General features: G+C 37.0%; 1 protein-coding gene and 1 long non-coding RNA gene across 2 annotated transcripts in view; both read left to right on the top strand.

Moving 5' to 3' along the window:
- Positions 1-4,839, top strand: part of IDO2 (indoleamine 2,3-dioxygenase 2) — a 60,659-nt gene extending 55,820 nt beyond the window's left edge. The window contains exon 10 of the mRNA XM_079142170.1: positions 609-4,839. Within this exon, the coding sequence (XP_078998296.1) occupies positions 609-964 (356 nt within the window). The 3' untranslated portion in view covers positions 965-4,839. The remainder of the gene's footprint in view (positions 1-608) is intronic.
- Positions 4,840-15,334: 10,495 nt separating this feature from the next.
- On the top strand, positions 15,335-17,761 carry LOC306662472. Its single transcript, XR_013764120.1, has 3 exons — positions 15,335-15,909; positions 17,048-17,144; positions 17,525-17,761. It is a non-coding gene; the product is annotated as an uncharacterized lncRNA (long non-coding RNA).
- Positions 17,762-19,274: the final 1,513 nt, after the last annotated feature.

Here is a 19,274-nt window from a genome sequence, read left to right as displayed (position 1 = left end):
AATTAATTCTGTGGAACTATGAAGAAATTTTTTATGGATTTTTGCATTGATATACTACACATAATATTAAGCACATAATGAACTTGATATAAAATCTATTGATTTGATTTTTAAACAACTTGGCTTCGAGAGGCTATTACTAACACAGTTGTTCATTCTTTGTGTTTCTGCCCTTATAAACATTATAACTTTTATCTTTCCTAGGACTTCATTCAAAAGGAAAAAAAAAAAAACACTTAGGAAATAAAATTTATGATAGTATTTAGCAAGTTAGTTTAAGGTTTGTGTCCTACGTTTATGGTTATCCCTCACAGAAGTTAGCAACTACATACTTGGATTATATTTGGTATATGATAAATATTTATATGTTGGCTGATAGATCTAGTTCCACTTCAGTTATCTGCAGTGTACTTGCTTCTTTTCTTCTATCTTCTGTCAATAGTCAGAAATTCTCATTTGAATATATGACATCTACAAGCAAAAGAGCGAGCAAGTAGATTGGGTTGGGTACCATCAATGGTTTTTGGTGCCTTCTTATCTGGAAAAAGCGGTCAAGCTTTCCTAAATTTCCACATGGTGCTAAGATCATTCTGGGTTGTTTCTTTCAGCTGATTTTCTGTACAGAATGAGGGACTACATGCCTCCTTCCCATAAGGCCTTCATAGAAGAAATCCACTCAGCTCCTTCACTGAGGGACTTCATCCTGTCCTCTCGCCATGGTCACTGTCTGACAGCCTACAACCAGTGTTTGGAGGCCCTGGCAGAGCTGCGCAGTTATCATATCACCATGGTGACCAGATACCTCATCACAACTGCAGCCAGAGCAAGGAGCAGGAGGCTAAACCATCTCCCAGGGCCACCTCAGGCTTTAGAAGACAGGGGCACAGGTGGAACTGCAGCCCTGAGCTTCCTGAAGAATGTCAGGGATAAGACCCTAGAGGCAACCCTCCACCCACGTGGTTAAGAGTCCACCTTTTCCCAGTACAGAGCCTCCACTGGGGGTGGGTAGGTGGACCTGGACAATGAAGGTCAGGGCTTTGCCTGAAATTATGGAGCCCTATTTACATTTCTACTCTACAGAATGCCATATTCATCTTTGCTGAGAGCTGTTATCCTCAGAGGAGAGTTTATATGGCCAGTAGGATTCCTGCCTAACTGATCACTGCCTAACAGCAAACAGCTGTGGACACTTGCCCTTAGATCTCCACAGAGAAAATGTACCCAATTCTGTTTGCCAATTAATAGAAAAACAATATAAATTTCAAAAACCAAATAAAATTGCTCATGGATACATCTCCTTGTTGATTTCTTTAAAGAAAAATTTCACTTAATTTATTAACTTGCTGCTAAGCTCTGATTCAAGGAATAGAACAGGGATTTCTGTGACCCCAGAGAAGCGCACTTCTCCCTGCATGTAATGAATTTGGTAGCAGGAGTTTAGGAATGCTCAAGTGGAGATATATAGGAAGAGGATGTTGATAATAAAGACTTGGTGGCCCCCAATGAGAAAAAGAATAGTTAATGACATGGTACCCATGAAACTTTTTCCACATGGTACATAGATTTGAAAATTCTATTTTAATTTCCTTTTTTCTTTTTAGAAGCCTTTTTTTTCTTCTTACACAAGAAGTCTGTACTTATAAATTGAAATAATTGACCTTTGAAAACAAATGAGCCAAATAGAAATAAATAGTAAATCAACATGTTCAGTGGGCAAATAAGTTTAGTTTCTTCTACCTTAGTTTCTATCTCAAAGTTCCCTTCTGCCGGACAGCAGTAGTCAGAAAACTTTAATCTTGCCAATTTAAAGTAAATTCCATGAAGTTTGCTCCTGCCCCCAATTTGTACCCACAAACACACCTGGGATGGTATCTAAATTCCAGGGGCCTCTGCTGTTCTGGGGTCAGAAGGTAATTCCTGATCATTGAGCAGCCTCTTTCTAAGTTAGTGCCTTCCAAGAAGTTGCCTCCCCATGTGGATACTGGTGAAGTGGAATTGGCAGCATGTCTCACCTTGTCTAGAAGGCCTTTGGGGATGAGGTCTGAAAGTCCTATCATGCCACTGGAGAAGGAGTCAACTCCTTCCCACATTTCCTAGGAATATTTGGAGATATAAGGCTACTTAGGATATCTGCCAAGCACTCACAGCTACTGTCTCCAATCTCCAGTGTCTGGGGTAAGAGAATACTGGGACTCTTGTCAACTCTTGGGCTTTTGATAAGAAGACATGAACCATGTCCTTCCACCTGGACATTGTGGTGTTCTTACTGTCTCATACCCCAGGGTTTGGTGTAAGTGATAAAGAAAAGAATAGTGTGACTCTTAAACAAGAGGGTGAAACAGATTCAGGACTTTTCTTGGTCTCACTCAGGTGTGTAATGGCCTGACAGATTTGGCTCCATGGAAAAGTTGTAGGCCAGGCTATATGGCCAGTGACTAAACAGACTCCAGTTTGCTCTGAGACTCCATGTTACATAGGAAATGCTTCTCCCATGGGAACACCCCACCTCTGTACCCGTCATCAGTTACTTAGCATGACTTGTTTGACAATACAAAATGATGAAAATGACAATTTTTGTATAATGAAAAGTTGTTCCCTTTTTGCTTCCTATTTTTCTAAGCACTGTACCATGTCAACATTGATGTCAACAGCGATTGTCTAGATATCAGTAACCATTCTTTCATTTGCACCTAAGTAAGGTCATTTTGACCCACTTCCCCCTCTGCAAATGATTTCAGATCTCACAATGTTAGTTTGTAATTTTGAATCATAGCAACAGACACTAAGGATTGGTGTACTGATTTATGGTATAAAAACCCCCTGCAACCCTATGGTCAGGGCTGTTCTCCCAATAGTGTTTTTTGGAGCATTGTGTGAGATGGTCAGCCAGCTGGCTCAATAAAGACTCTCAAATTTGGACTTCTCAGTGGTGCTCAGTCTGTTCTTGAGTTGCGCCCCATACCAAGGTACATCTGGTGAGGACTGATAAAGATCTCTGACAGAGAACTTAAGAAGCAATACCACAGTCTCCTCAGGTTTTTAATATGGGTTTCTTCTAAACAGGGCCCTGTCTTATCCTTCAGAGTGACAGGGTTAACAAAGAACCATTTTAACTGGTTCACTTTAAATGCAAAGAGAACCCAGAGCTTGATACAGAATTTTCAATGAACGCTGATATGTGGAAAAGTGTATACAGTGAATGCAGAGGAAAGAGGAGTGTTCAAACATTCAGAATAGGTTTTATTTGTTTGTGTGTAAGCCTAATGAAGAAAAATGGAACAAATGCATATAAGTGTTTGCAGTGTTTTTGTGAAAAGTAAAGCGAATATGTTTTTGTGAGACAGTCACCCTGAGTAAATGGTAATACTTTGATGATGCTATATGCTCTCTGAGCCCCTCATTGGTCCAAACAGAAAATGAATCTAGGAAACAAACTGAATGGAGTAGGAGGCCCATGCTCTCCTTCCTGCAAGTTCCAAGGAGAATGCACAGCAGGCCTAGAAGACATACGATCATGAAGTGCTGCAGAAACCATTTTCTCAGTGGAAGAAGGTTGCTTTTCCAGTTGCTCTGTGGCTCAGAATTCAAGCAGCAGGAATACTGCTTTTCAGTGAGATGGGTCAAAGAGGGAATTCACTATTGGAATTCAGTATTGGACAATCAAGTTCTCTTAGACACTCAGAAATCCAGGTTCCTTGAACAAAGAGCAAGAAACGGTACAATGGAGCCTGGCCAATTACAGCAGCAGTAGCAGCTTAGCTTACCAGAAGGGAGGGATAAGATGAAGAAACTCAATAGGCAAATTTGGCATGGAAAAACCTGTAGAACAGAAAAGCTGCCTCTACTTAACTGATCTCGAAGCTACACCACAAACTGGTATTTAAAAAATTGCTCTGTGTTTCTCAACTGGTAAGTGGAGAGCTTAGATAAGAGCCATCTCAAGAAGGCTAGGCGGCCCCAGAAGGAGCTCAGGAGATTACAGCAAATATCGCACACTGTCCTAGCTAGTCCTACCCTATGGCCTAGGATGTACCTAGCAGAACATCAGTGAAACAGGCACAGAGAAGATTGTACCCAGGGAGATTTACGTCAAAAAAATGAAGAGGAGTCCAACTACCTTCCCTTTGGGTCTGGAAGTTTACATGCCCAGCTGAAGAGTTTCAGAAAACTGAACAGGCAAGAGTAATTATACTCGGGGACTAAGCCTGGGAATATTTGTGGGTGGTGAAGTGTGAGTTACCTGTGGAGGATCTACCTGAGTGTAGAATTCTAAGGAAACTCCTGAGATCCAGGCTCCCAGCAGATAGGCATCTACCCAGCTGTAGGGGTGTGCTGATCTCTCTCCAGAGCAGATATCATCCAGCAACATTCGTGAGGTCTGATTAAAGCTAAACCACAGCTACAGCCCACCTCCTGTCCCAGAGCTGTCTTCAGCAGCTCCATCCTGGGAGTACATTGATGTAGTCTGTGCAGACAAAAGCAATGGACAGTACTTCCTGTCCTGTCCTACCTTAAACTGGTGAGAAGGGAAGCTAAAAGCTATGCCAACCAGTTTCAGTTTTAGGCTATTCCAGCTGGCAGCTTGGTGAGTAACTCTAAAGCAGGAAAGGCTTAAAAAATCCCAACTCTTGCTCTAAGAAGTATATAGCCCAAGAAGAAAAAGAGGACAGTCAAGCATAGACTACAAACATCCATCTTTGTTAATGGCTTACATCCGCAGTGGAGGAAATTATTTTATTTTTCATTAAGAATTCATTAAGAATCTTTTTTCCTTTTTTATTTGGTGTTCTTTCTGTGCTTATTGATTCATGGATATATACATATTTGTTTCTCTTTTCTCATTTTTAACATTTTTCACTATTTTTATTTTTCTTTGTCTTGCCTTTAGAGAGTTAGGGATTTTTGTTGTTTATTTTGGTTTTTGTTTATTTCTTTTTCTCTCCTGTATTCTCTCTTTTCAGATGTTCTTATTCTTTCTCTTCACTTATGTTCTTTTATTTTTTTCTCCCTCCTCCTCTATAGTCATCCCTTGCTACATATCTTCTGCTTTCTCTGTTTATAGTTTGAGTATTCTAAACCTTTGTTTACCTTCCTATAAAGGTTTTTTCTTTTGAAAACTGATTTTTACCATTTTTAGAACTATTTGGCTTGAGTATTCTAAACCTTTGTTTACCTTCCTATAAAGGTTTTTTCTTTTGAAAACTGATTTTTACCATTTTTAGAACTATTTGGCTTGCATATCTCCTTCCCCCACCATGTAGGTCATTGCATATATAAGTACTATGGATGGCATCAATGACACCTGCTGTTAAATTTAATGCCAGATCTCATTTATGGCTATTAGTTATTTTTGCTATTGTCAGTTGCTGAACCTACCATTCCTGTTTTTTTTTTTTGTTTTTGTTTTTTTTTTTGAAGTGAATATAATAGATGTCATACTAAGCACTCAATGTTTATTTTAATGTTATATATTGTTTGCTTTTGTGGTTACTATTATTTGTTATCCCCTTTGTGAGGTGCTGGGAATCTGCTGGAAAACCACAAGTTCACAGGGTAGACATACTGTTGCTGAGCTGAACCCAAAAAAGAGACAGTGCAGTGAGCACCCTCCTTTATACACAAATAGCTATGCTCAAACATCAGTGATACTTTAATACAAAGAACAGGAGAGATAAAATCTTCAAACTAATGATCAGGCCCTAAATAGGAATGGCTGGGGTGGAGGGGGCATGTCAGTATCCTGACAGGGATGAAATACCAGAGAAAGGATTCAGAAGAAAACTCAGGAACATTCACTCTCAGAATGAAATCACAATTAACATGAAGTCTGCACATCACACCCATGAAGGGTCTCAATCTAGATCACTCTCTTACCCCTTTAAAATGTACAGAGTTGCTAAGTAAAAAAGAGGAATCACAGATGGTATACTCCATATGCCCTGCTATATACAACATAATTTCCAGATCTATAAGAAGGACCCAACTCTTTTGAAACCTACAGAGAAAGTGGAATCCTTAAGCTCTGACACAATATACACTGTATCAAATCAAGCGAATCATCACCAAAGAACTGGCAGGGAAAAATAAGATAAAACCAATTTGAAAATGTATTAAAAAGTTTACAACTTGATATTTCAGAATTCTCTGGCAAGAGAAATCTGTTCCCTAAAAAGACCCACACATAAAAGTGGAAGAGAAATATATCCCAACAGATGCACAAAACATAACACAGGAGTACAAGAAATATGAAAAAAATAAGGTAACATGATCCTTCCTAAAGTTCATAATTCATCAACAACTAACTCCAAAGATACTGACGGGGTGAAATACCAGATAAAGCATTCACAAGAAAACTTAGAAGAGTGATCAATGAATTTCAAGAGACATAGAAAAACAACTGAATGAATTAAGGAAGTCAGGAGAAGATATCTGGAGAAATTCATAAAGAGAGATACTGAAAAAGAACCAAATGGAAATCTTGAAAATAAAAGATGTAATAAATTAAACAAAATGTTCAATTGAAGTTCTCTCTAAAAGAGTAGATCATGGTAAACATAGAATCAGAAAGATGGAAGACAAATTGGCTGATCTTAAATGTTCAAGCAATATTAAAGAAAAGAAAATAAGCAACCATGACTGGATTATACAAGAATTTTGAGACAACATTAGGAGACAAAATTTGAGAATCATTGGAATTGAAGGTTGTGAGATGTAGGCTAGTGGAATGGATAACCTCTCTAGGGGAATAATAAGAACAACAACAAAAAATTCCAAACCTTGAAAATAAGATGGGCATCCAGATACAGGAGGCATTCAGAACCCCAAATAGACAAGATTAAAAAAGAACCTCTCCGTAACACATTGTAATTAAAACACCTAACATTCAGAACAAGGATAGAATTTTAAAAGCCTTAAAAGAAAAATGTTAGGTCACATTTAGAGGCAATCCAACAAAAATTATTTTTGATTTCTTTGCACAAATTCTAAAATCCAAAAGGTCTTTTAATGAAATGTTTCAAGGCACAGAAATAAAAAATAACCAAGATTGCTATATTCAGCAAAGATATCCTTCAGACCCAAATAAGTAATAAAGATCTTCCAAGATAAGCAGAAACTAAAAGAACGCATGACTACTAAGCTGGAACTACAGAAAATACTTCAAGAAATACTACATACAGAAGAAATAAAAAACAAACCACAGGGATTGCAAATGGGCAAATATCATTTAAAGAGGAGTTAAGCAAATGAGAAAAATGACCATATTAACTAGAAATAAGTCAAAATAGCAGGAATTAGTAAACATCTCTCCATAATAACATGATATAAATTGACTCAACCCTCCAATTAAAAGACACAGGCTTGTAAATGCATTACAAAAGAAGACCCACCTATATGTTGTTTTCAAGACACTCACCTTACAGGAAAAGACAACCACAGATTAAAAGCGAGAAGACAGAAACTGATATTTCACATAAACAAAGTAAAAAATAAATACATAAAAGCAAGCAGGAGTAGCTACTCTCATATTCAAAAAAGAATGAATACTTCGAGCAAAAATTAATCATAAGAGACAAAGAAGGTGACTTCATGTTGGAAAAAGGAACAGTTCAACAAGAAAATGTATTGATAAGAAATATTTATGTTCCAAATATTGTTGCACCTAACTACAAAAACCAGAAAATACTTAAAGATTCTGATAGGCCAATATAATACTACTGAGCAATTTAACTCATCTCTTCCACCAATAGACAGGTTATTTAGGCATAAATTCAGTAATGAATTTTCACATCTAAAATGTTATAAATTGAATGGACTTAATCAAAATTTATAGAATATTTCATCTAACAACAACAAAATTTAATTTCTTCTCATGCTCATGCAACCTTCTCCAAAGTAGACCATATTTTAGGCCACAAAGCAACTCTTAGCAAAAATACAAAAACATTGATATAATTATTTGCATGTTCATGACCATAATGAAATGAAATTAGAAGTCAACATCACAAAAAATATATAAATTACATAAACACATGAAGATTGAAGATTATGCTTTTGAATGATGAATGGCTTATAGAAGAAATCAAGGGAGAAAGTTAAAAAGTCTTAGAATCAAATGAGAATAGTGATGCAACATTCCAGAACCTCTGGGACACTTGGAAAGTGATTCTAAGAAGAATTTTATAGTTATGAGTATCTACATGAGAAAATGAGAAATATACTTACTAAACAACTTAATGAAGCATCTCGAGGTTCTTGAAAAATCAGAACAAACCAATTACAACATCAGTGTAAGGAAGGAAATAATATCAGAGTCATAATCAATGAAACTGAGAATAATTTTTAAAAATACAAAGGATCAATAAAATGAACAGTTGGTTCTTTGAAAAGATAAACAAGATTGATAGACATTTGCCAAAGTGACCAAATGAAAGAGAAAAGGTCCAAATTAATAAAATTTGAGATGAAAACGGAGAAATTACCACAGATATCATAGAAATAGAGATGATCATTAGGGACTGTTTTGAAAATTTATACTCTAATAATTTAGAAAATCTAGAAGAAATAAATACATATCAAGACTCATGATCTGCCAAAATTAAATCAAGAGGTCATAGAAAATCTAAACCAACCAATAATTAGCAATGAGATAAAAGAAGTATTTAAAACATCCTCAAATAAAGGAAAGCCCAGGATCAGATGGATTCTCAGCTGAATTCTAGCAGATCTTTAAAGAAGAATAAATGGCAATGCTGCTCAAATTATTCCTTAACATAGAAAGTGATAGAATACTTCAGAATTCATTCTGAGGCCACTATCACTTTCAGTCAAAATCAGATAAGAAGACATCAAGGAAATAAAACTACAGACCATATCCCTGATGAACTTAGATATAAAAATTCTTAATAACATCTTCAAATTATATTCTGCAATAGATTAAGAAGATTATGCATCATGGCCAAGTTGGTTTTATCCCAGGATTGCAAGGATGTTTTAACATATGCAAATCAATAGGTATATTACACCACATTAAAAGAATTAAAGACAAAAAAATCACATAGTCTTCTCAACAGATGCAGAAAAAGCCTTTAACAAAGTTCAGCACCGGTTCATGACAAAAACCTTGAAGAAATTCGAGTTAGATATAACTTGCCTTATCATCATAAGAACTATACATGACAAACCCAAAGTCAACATCATAGCAAATGGGAGAAAACCGAAAGTATTTCAGTTTAACTGTCCTTAAAATCTGGAATAGGACAAGAATGCTAATTCTTACCCTTCTTATTCAATATAGTTCTTCACATTCTAACCAGAGTAATTAGGCCAGAGAAAGAAATAAAAGAAATAAAAATAGGAAAGGAAGAAGTCAAGCTCTCACTATTTGTAGATATTAGGATCCACATTTAGAAGAGCCTAAGAGCGCCACAAGAAGACAGCTAGAACTAATAAATTTAGCAATGTTGCAAGTTAAAAAAATCAACATATAAAATAAATAGCTTGCCTGTACACTAATAATGAATATACTGAGAAGGAAATTAGGAAAACAATCTTATTCACGACAGCCTTAAAAAATAAAATATGTAGGAATAAATCTAACCAAGGAATTAAAAGATATCTATAATGAAAACCATGGAATACTTAAGGAAGAAATTGAAGAAGACACAAGAAAATGGAAACAGTTCTCATATTCATGCATAGACAGAACTAATATTGCCAAAAGCAATATACAAGTAAATGCAAATCCCATTAAAATATTAATGACATTCCTATAGAGAACTAGAAAAAAAAAAAGTCCTAAAGTTCTTCTGGAAGAATAAAGGACCCAAAATAGTGAAAGCAATTCTGCCAAAAAAAGCAATGCTGGAGGCATCATAATATGGGAGAGCTATAGTAACAAAATCTGCATGGTACTGGCATAAAAAGACACATAAACCAATGGAACAAAAGAGAAGATACAACTAAAATGCTTCTCAGCAAAGGAAACAATAACAGGAAGAGAGAGACTACAGAATGGGAGAAAATCTTTACCACATGCACCTGATATAGAGCACTAATCTCCAGGATATATAAAGAGCTCAGAAAACTTAACACCAAAGAAACAAATAACCCAATCAACAAATGGGCTAAGGAACTGAACAGATATTTCATAGAAGAAATACACTTGATCAACAAACATATGAAAAAATGTTCATCGCCAGCAATTAGAGAAATGCAAATTAAAACTACTCTAAGATTTCATCTTACTCTAGTCAGAATGGCAATGATCAAGAATACAAGCAAAAAATAAGTGTTGGCGAGGATGTGGGGAAAAGGTACACTCATACATTGCAGATGGGACTGTGAATTGGAGCAACCACTCTGGAAAGCAGTAAGGAGATTCCTCAGAAAACTTGGAATGGAACCATTTGACCCAGCTATTTCCACTCCTTGGTTTATACCAAAGGGACTTAAAATCAGCATACTACAGTGACACTACCACATCAATGTTTACAGCAGTTCAATTCACAATAGCTAAACTATGGAAGCAACCTAGATGCCCTTCAACAGGTGAATGGATAAAGAAATGTGGTACATATACACAATGCAATATTACTCCAACCTTAAAGAAGAATGGAATTATGACATTTGCAGGTAAATGGATGGAACTAGAGAATATCATGCTAAGGGAAATAAGCCAATCCCAAAAAACCAAAGGCCGAATATTTTCTCTGATAAGTGGATGCTGATCCATAGTTGCAGGAAAGGTAGGGAAGAATGAAGAAACTTTGGATTATGAAGAGGAGAGAGAGGGTGAGGTGGGGTGGAGGGTATTGGAAGGATGGTAGAATGAGACAGACATTATTACCTTATATACATGTATGGTTATACTACTGATGTGACTCTGCACTGTGTACAGTTAGAGGAATGAAAAGCTATGCTCCATTTGTGTACAATGTGTCAAATGCATTCTACTGTCATTTATAACCAATTAGAACAAATGAAAATATTAATAATTAAAAAAAAGAAAACACATAAATGCACACAGATACAGTCATCTGATATTTGGCAAAGGTGTTAAAAACTTGCATTGGAGAAAAGATAGTCTTTTTAACAAATGATGCTGGGAAAACATGTTATTCATATTGTGTAGAACCAATCAACACCCAGATTGAAAGAAAGAGAGGGGTAGAGTACAAGTTCTTTCCTTCAGAAAATGGTTTCATTCAAGATATCAAACCTTTTTGCCTGGATCTCAACTGAGGTGAACAAGTGTTTTATTTGTAGGGCAGGGAGCTTGCATCTGTGATTACAATAAAAAGGTCAGTCAACAATAGGATGAAACAGTATCCTTTATGTTTTTGATGTGAGCAATGTTCACCAAATTATGCTCACATACCTCTTTTGATGGTCTTATGAATTTGTGAGATTCCTTAATTAGAGCTTGGTATTAGTCAGGGTGTTCCAGAAATTGGTAACAATAGCACAGAGAGATAGATAGATCCATTATGTATACATCTATACCACTGTATATGTATATATATACACACATGTATATGTATATATGTATATATTTAGATCTATACATATGCACATATCTGTCTCTCTATCTATATACATATATAAATTGTCAAATTATATCGTTACACTATGTGCAAGTACAAATATGTAACAATGAATCCCACATAGATTCATGTGTATCTATGAATACAGTTGTCAAGATATATTTAGAGAAAGAGAGGGAGAGACAGAGACAGAGAGATAGAGAGAAGTCAGAGGAGGCTGGAAGTCCAAAGTGCGCAGGGTAGGTTGGCAAGCAGGAAACCAGGGAAGAGCAAGAACTGCAGTTGGAGTCCACAGGCCATCTGCTGGCAGAATTCTTAATTTCTTTTTGCTCAAAAAGGTCAGTCTTCATTCTGTTAAGGTCTTCAGTTGATTGGAAGAGACCCTCCTTTATTATGGAGGGCAATCTGCTTTACTTAAGTCCATCCATTTAAACATTAATCTCATCAAATATAAATAATGAAAACAACAACCACCACCACAAGCACAGACACATTCAGAATAATGTTTGACCAAATACCTGGGTGACATGGCTCAGTCACATTGACATTGAATTAACCATCACACATCTTCTTAAGAAGAACCGGAATTAGGACAAATTGTGTTCTCCATTAGAGAAAAAGAGTTCTCCTTTCCTATAGTGGCAAGAAGATCTCAAATGGTGAAGAGCTTAACTGGCCCCTAGAAGACACCTGGGAAGATGTGACAGTGGATTGGATAGAACATTCTCAGAGAAGAGTGGGGAACACCTGAGCAATCTGTTTACTAAAGACTCTATGCTGAGCAACCCAGGAGGAATGAAAACATTCCTCCCCACTCTTTATCTCTTTAATTTATTATTTCCGCAGTGCTAAAGATAGAGTCCAGGACCTCAGGCATGCTAGACAAGCACTCTGCCACTGAGGGGCACTCTAGTCTCTGAAAATACTGTCTTATTCAAATTACAAACTCAGTGATCTGAGGTGGGCAACACAGGGAGCCTTCGCCTGGGAGACATGGTAAGGACTTGGAGGCCTAAGCCTTGTACACAGATTCACTTCCACCTGGGCGGCCCTGGCCCCCTGCCAACTACTTACCAGTGCTGGTGACAAGAAGAAATGGTTGTGCCAAGTCCAATAAGGGTTAGTTTGGTCATTTAAGGAGACTTTCTTGGGATGATTTTAAAAGCAATGAAAGCAAAAATCACTAAGGGAATAATTGCTACACAACACGGCTAACAGAGCTGCAGAGCTCCCAGGACCTGTGCTGCTCTGATTCCTGGGTTAACCAAGGGTGGATGGGTCCCTTGAACTTGGACACAAAGGTCTCTCAGCCTACAGAGTGTGAGGTCAAAGACGGGGAGGATCAGGGAAGGAGTTCCAGTTCCTTCACTGTCAGTTTGAAATTCTCCAAATCAAGGTCGAACTAAAACTGACCTCTTCTTCCCTAGAACAAAGCAAGAGAAAAGGACAAAAGAGACAGGGAAGGAAGGAGAGAAGGAAGGAAGGGAAGAGTTTCTTAAAATCTGTGAACTGTAGTGGATAGACTGCCCCTGAGTTCAATCCTCAGTACTGAAAAAAGAAAGAACAAACAAAAACAAAAACAAACAACAAGAAAAAACACACACCCTGTGAGCTCCTGTTCAATTTAAGGTCTGTACTATAAAACTTTCTGTACCTACAGTCAATTATTCCTTCCACAACAATGAATGTGGGTGCACCACATTTTGTCTTGCATATTCTCGTGCACAGATGTTCTATTTGCTTTGCTAATGGAAGAAATACTCTTCTGATTCTTCGCTCACTTAACAGTAAACTTAATAAAGAAGTCGGATATTATTGCTTTCTAAAACGCGATCGTTAATTTTTGCAGTTTAGCATCTGCTTCCCAGTAACATTAAAAAACTGAATTCCTAAGCGTAAGCGTCATCAAAAAATAAATGAATATTTTTGCAAAGTCATTTCCTTGGTAATCTCAAAAATCTATTGGACACATGCTTCCATGGCGGCTGTAAAAATGTCAAATGAAACTCTATTTTGCATTTACCTGTTAATTGTCCATAAACAGTTTTGTTGCTTCTTAGAGGTACCCTTCGGAGATTTCACCTGCACTCCGTTGGAATCCATTTCCATAGGCTCTGAGACTCCACTATGTACCTTACAGGCAAGGGCACCAAGCGAGGAGGCCTGGGGACAAAGAAACTCATTCCTAGGATAACCAACATTTTGCAGAACAAACTGGAGACATGACTATACCAGACATAATCTTTAAAAAAGTAATAATTATGCACACGTTATTATTTTATCATTAAGACATGCAAAATAAGCATCCATTTGAAATTATATTATTATTGGTATTATTTTTCTGCCACATAAATGTTTTTATTTTAACCAAAAAATTTTCCAGTTAACAGTGACAATTAATAGTAATTAATAGTGGGACTAATTAAATAATGGGTGATTATTCTGATTTCAATTATCTAAGCTTATAGAGAGAGCTCCAAAGCAAAATCGTGATAGTCACAATGCAGAAAGTTAAATTCATACTATCTCAATACAGCACCCAAGTTAATCCACAGGCAAAGTCAATGTCAGACCAGCCATGCCCATGATAACAATGCATGAAAACTATGCTTTAGTCACCTCACTCGGCATGATAGATGCATGATCCTTTATTGGGAACTACAAATCACAGTTGTTAACATCAGCAATCAGAGGAGAAAAAAACAAAACAAAACAGTAACAGTGGCTATGGAAGATGGACAGTCTACACTGTATCCATTTGACAGTAAAGCCTGTTTTACTTTTAGTCCTACTTTGTGGACTACCTTATGGGTTATGTACTTCTTTTTACATTTAGTACAAGAACTTGAAAATCAAGAGTCATAAATGGGATGGTATCAAACTAAAAAGCTTCTTCACAGCAAAGAAAACATTCAAGAATGGAAAGAGAAAGCCTACAGAATGGGAGAAAATCATTGCCACCTGCACCTCAGATAGAGCATTAATTTTCAGGATATATAAATAACTCAGACATTGATGGTGGGGCTGCAAATTAGTGCAGCCACTCTGGAAAGCAGTGTGGAGATTCCTTAGAAAACTTGGAATGGAACCACCATTTGACCCAGCTAGCCCACTCCTTGGCCTATACCCAAAGGACTTAAAATCAGCATACTACAGAGATACAGCCACATCAATGTTCATAGCTGCTCAATTCACAATAGCCAGATTGTGGAACCAACCTAGATGCCCCTCAGTTGTTGAATGGATAAAGAAACTGTGGTATGTATATATATATATATATATATATATATATATATATATATATACACAATGTAATATTATCCAGCCATAAAGAATAAAATTATGGCATTTGCAGGCAAATGGATGAAATTGGAGAATATCATGCTAAGTGAGATAAGCCAATCTCAAAAAAACCAAAGGACAAATGATCTCACTGATAAGCGGATGATGACACATAAAGGGGGGTAGGAGGGGGACAAGAATGGAGGAAGGAGGGACTGTATAGAGGGAAAAGAGGGGTGGGAAGGGTGGAAGGGAAGGAAAAAATAACAGAATGAGTCAAAAACTGTTACCCTAGGTAAATGTATGATTACACAAATGGCATGCCTCTACTTCATGTAGAAACAAGATGTATCCCATTTGTTTACAATAAAAATAAATTAAAAATAAATAAATAAATAATTCAAAACACTTAGCAGCAAAAAAAAAAAAAAAAAAAAAAAAACCCAGTAAATAAATGGGCAAAAGAACTGAACAGATACTTCACAGAAAAATAAATATGAATAGTCAACAAATATATGAAAAAAAGTTCAATATCTCTATCAATTAGAGAAATGCAAATTAAAGCTACACTGAGATTTCATCTCACTCCAGTTAGAATGGCAATTATCAAGAATACAAGTAACAATAAATGTTGGTGAGGATGTGGGGAAAAATGTACACTCATACATTGCTGGTGGGACTACCAATTGATGCAACCCCTCTGGAAAGCAGTATGGAGATTCTTCAGAAAACTTGGAATGGAACCAACATTTGACCCAGTTATCCCACTCCTTGGCATATACCCAATGGACTTAAAATCAGCATACTACGGCAACATAGCTACATCAATGTTTATAGTAGCTTAATCTGCAATAGGTAAGCAATGGAACCAACCTAAAGGCCCTTCAACAGATGGCTAAAGAAAATTTGCTATATGTACAAAATGGAATATTACTTAGCCATATAAAAGAATAACTTATGACTTTTGCTGGTAAATAGATGGAACTGGAGACTATTATGGTACATGAAATAAACCAATCCCCAAAACCAAAGGCTGAATGTTCTCTTCAAAATGTAGATGCTAACACACAATAAGCCATGAGAGGTAAGAATAGAAGTTCACTGGATTAGACAAAGGGGCATGAAGGGAAGGGAGGGGGCATGGGAATAGGAAAGACAGTAGAATGAATCAGATTTTCCTATGTTCATAAATAGTGTAATCCATATATGTATAATATGTCAAGATACGCTCTACTGTCTTGTATATCTAAAAAGAACAAATAAAAGATTTTTAAAAAAGACTAAGAACTTGACTTTAGCAGGCTGATAGACTTCCCAGGGCACAGGACTTTCAGTGCTAAAGGAGGACATCTATGCACACAATTTTAGATGCCCTAGTTGCCTTGGAAGAACCCCTATCACCGCCACTGCCTTCTAGATTATGCTCCAGGAGACTTAGGAATAAGAATTCTTTTTGGTCCCATGTATAGTTCTAGAGTTAGCACAGTCCTCTACCCTAGGTTCATTCTTCATTGTGTGATTGACCAATTGATTGATTCTGTAGTATGTAAGGAGAGCCGATGAAGCTTAGCCAGGTGGAGTTCATGTATGATGGAGCAGTCCCTTGAAGTATGCAACAGAGCAGAATTGGGAAGTGTGGAACTCAGTCAGACACCCACTGTCTCTACGTTTGACACATTTGACATGGAATTCTAAAGAGTCTGAGGATTTAATTTGGGTGCAGGGGACGGGCCAGTACTGAGGATCTGAACCCAGGGCCTCATACAAGCTAGACAAGTACCTACCACTCAGTTATCACCTTTTTGTTCCCATATGTGTTTTCCTTTTGTGAGGCTCTGGATGAAACTCAGAGCCAAGCAGGCGCTCTACCTGAGTTACGCCTCCAGTCTGTAGTCAGAGAATTTTAATTTGATATAGATTTCCAGGTCAAGATGAAGTGAAGATAATAGAATATCTGTTAGATTGTTTTATAACCTTTAAATATGTGTATGAATGGCATGTTGGTGTCCATTTGCACTCAGACTCCGGCCCAGCAGATATTGGGGAGTGGTGGTTCTCTCTTTTGATCTCATTGTCTTTGCTTGTAGTTCTTTTCAGTTACCACCAGAGGGAGATAGTAACCTGCAATACTCAGCCCTGAGATCCAAGAGTTACAGGTACTGAACTGAACTCACAGGCCAAGGGTTTTTCCTATTTTTAAAGAAATTTCTCTTTCTTCATAGGAGGACTGGGAAGACCTGGAGAAATTATTACACCCAGGGTACTTCTTCCAGACATAACCACTTAAATCAACCCCAATGAATCTCTCTGGGTCCAAAAGTAAGTGATATTTTATTTGTGAAAGTTAATAGAACCACAGGTAATGTGTATTCTTCTTTTATGTTTCTTCATTAAAAAGTAAAAACACTAGTCAATATATTATTATTATTTTTTTTAAATCGGAGAGCATTTCTTCATCCTACCTCCACAGCCAGTGTTATCTCAGGATTTTTACCTTCCGAGAAGCTTACGTGGAGACAAACTGTGAAAAGATTAGTAAGAGGACTAAGCACTGAAAAGAAAGATCAGTAAATAGTCAAACAGGAAAAGCCAAATCATTGCCTTGGGCTTTGAAGGAGATTAGTTGGATTTTTTGTCTCCAAGTAGAGACAAATATTATCATTGAAATTAAATCTCTTTCTTCTACTTGTCCCCAACAGACCCCTGTGCCTCACCTAGCCTTGTGTGACTCCATGGAACACGTACTCTTCTCAAAGGTCAGCAATGGGGTCAGCACAAGCAAACAGACTGTCAACTTGAAGATGTCTTGTTATGGCAATCCCTGATGTCCTATTCAAGTTCTGGATGGGACAGAGATCCTGGGCAGACTAAAGCAAGGTGACAGTTACCTGATCAGCTCTTTGTTACCAAGTCTGACCTTCTCTTAAAATATGAAACAAGCCTAGAAGAAAACAAACTTCTTTATCATTTCTCTTCTCCATTCATATCCAATGACTAATGAGGGTGTTGACCAAATATTTAAAAATTCTCACATGAAATGAATGAAAACAACAAATCTACACACTGCTTAATTCTCTCTGGCCATAAAATATATTTGAGATTAGGGATTGCAATGCAGAGTATGCAACTTGAGATTTGGAATTGGAATATAGAGTAGGAAGCCCACAGAAGTCTTCTCCTCACAGAAACCTTCCATTCTATGTGACGTGCCTGGGTATGAATCCCTGTTCCTCCAATTGACACATTTTCAACATTTGAGTGTCAATTCTAGGGTAACAACAGTACTGACATAATAGGGCATGGTGATCATGTGGGTTAACATAGGTCGATCATTTAGATCAGTGTCTATGCCGAGTGTCTACCCAGAGCAAACATGATGCAAACATTTGCAGCTGCTGTCATTGCTGCTATTAGTGGTGAAGGGTTGTTAGATACACTGTTGAACAGTATGGAAGGAAAGCTCACTGACTTGAATCCAAGACATAAAGTCATTGAAGTGTTCTATGGACTTTTAGCCTTTCCACTTCCCCTTAAAGAAAAGTTATTATCTAAGAACTTCAGAGGAATGTCTTGGAAAAATTAAGAGATGTCTACAGTATTGCATTCTGATCCTTTCAGAAATAATTTTTTTTTTCTAACACTATTTGGTTACTGTAATGTTCACTGCAGAAGTGAACATTAAAATCTCACTCCTAAATTCCAAGTGGTATAAATTACCTATGTTTAAAGTAAAACTAAAATGATGTTAGTTTTGTTGTGGGCACTGTAATATTCATTGAAATAAATGGAGCTATGAGATTTGAGGATGTAGCTCAGTGGTAGAGGGCTTATCTAGCATGCATGAGACCCTGGATTTCATTTCCAGCATAAAAAAAAAAAAAAGAAAAAAGAAAAAAAGAAAGGAAGAAGGAAGTGAGGAGGGAGAAGTTCAAAAACAAATTATCATACTAGAAGATACCTCAGGTATGTGTTGGATGTATGTGTATATATATTATATATGTGTATATGTATATATGAGTATATGAATGAACAGGTGTTTGAACCCAGGGGCACTTAACCATTGAACCACATTCCCAGCTCTCTTTGTTTTTTATTTTGAGACAGGGTCTCCCTAAGTTGTGGATTTGCATTTTAATAGAACTAAAACCTAGTATATTTTAAAAACTTCACCAGTAAAATTTCAAGGGAAAGAAGCGGGGAAAGCAGTTGGAATAGGGTCAGAGGCTGCAGTCCCAGCACATGTACAACTTATAACTTCGCCTTTGGCCAGTCGGTTCACACTGCAAGTTGTGATATTGTCTCCAATTTTCAGATGGAGATACACATCCAGCCTGTGTAAAATTACTGCTCTGAGCATGGAAGAAATTGTACCTCCTCTCAGAGAGTGAGGAGTAAACTTCTTGAAAGGGTTGCTGTCCCAGTTTCTAGCAGTGGTTCTCAGTTTCACCC

The sequence above is a fragment of the Sciurus vulgaris genome (assembly GCF_902686455.1).
Source record: "Sciurus vulgaris genome assembly, chromosome: 5".
NCBI lineage: Eukaryota > Metazoa > Chordata > Mammalia > Rodentia > Sciuridae > Sciurus > Sciurus vulgaris.
The sequence above is the reverse complement of the archived record's forward strand: the minus strand, read 5'-3'. Positions and strand labels throughout refer to the sequence as shown.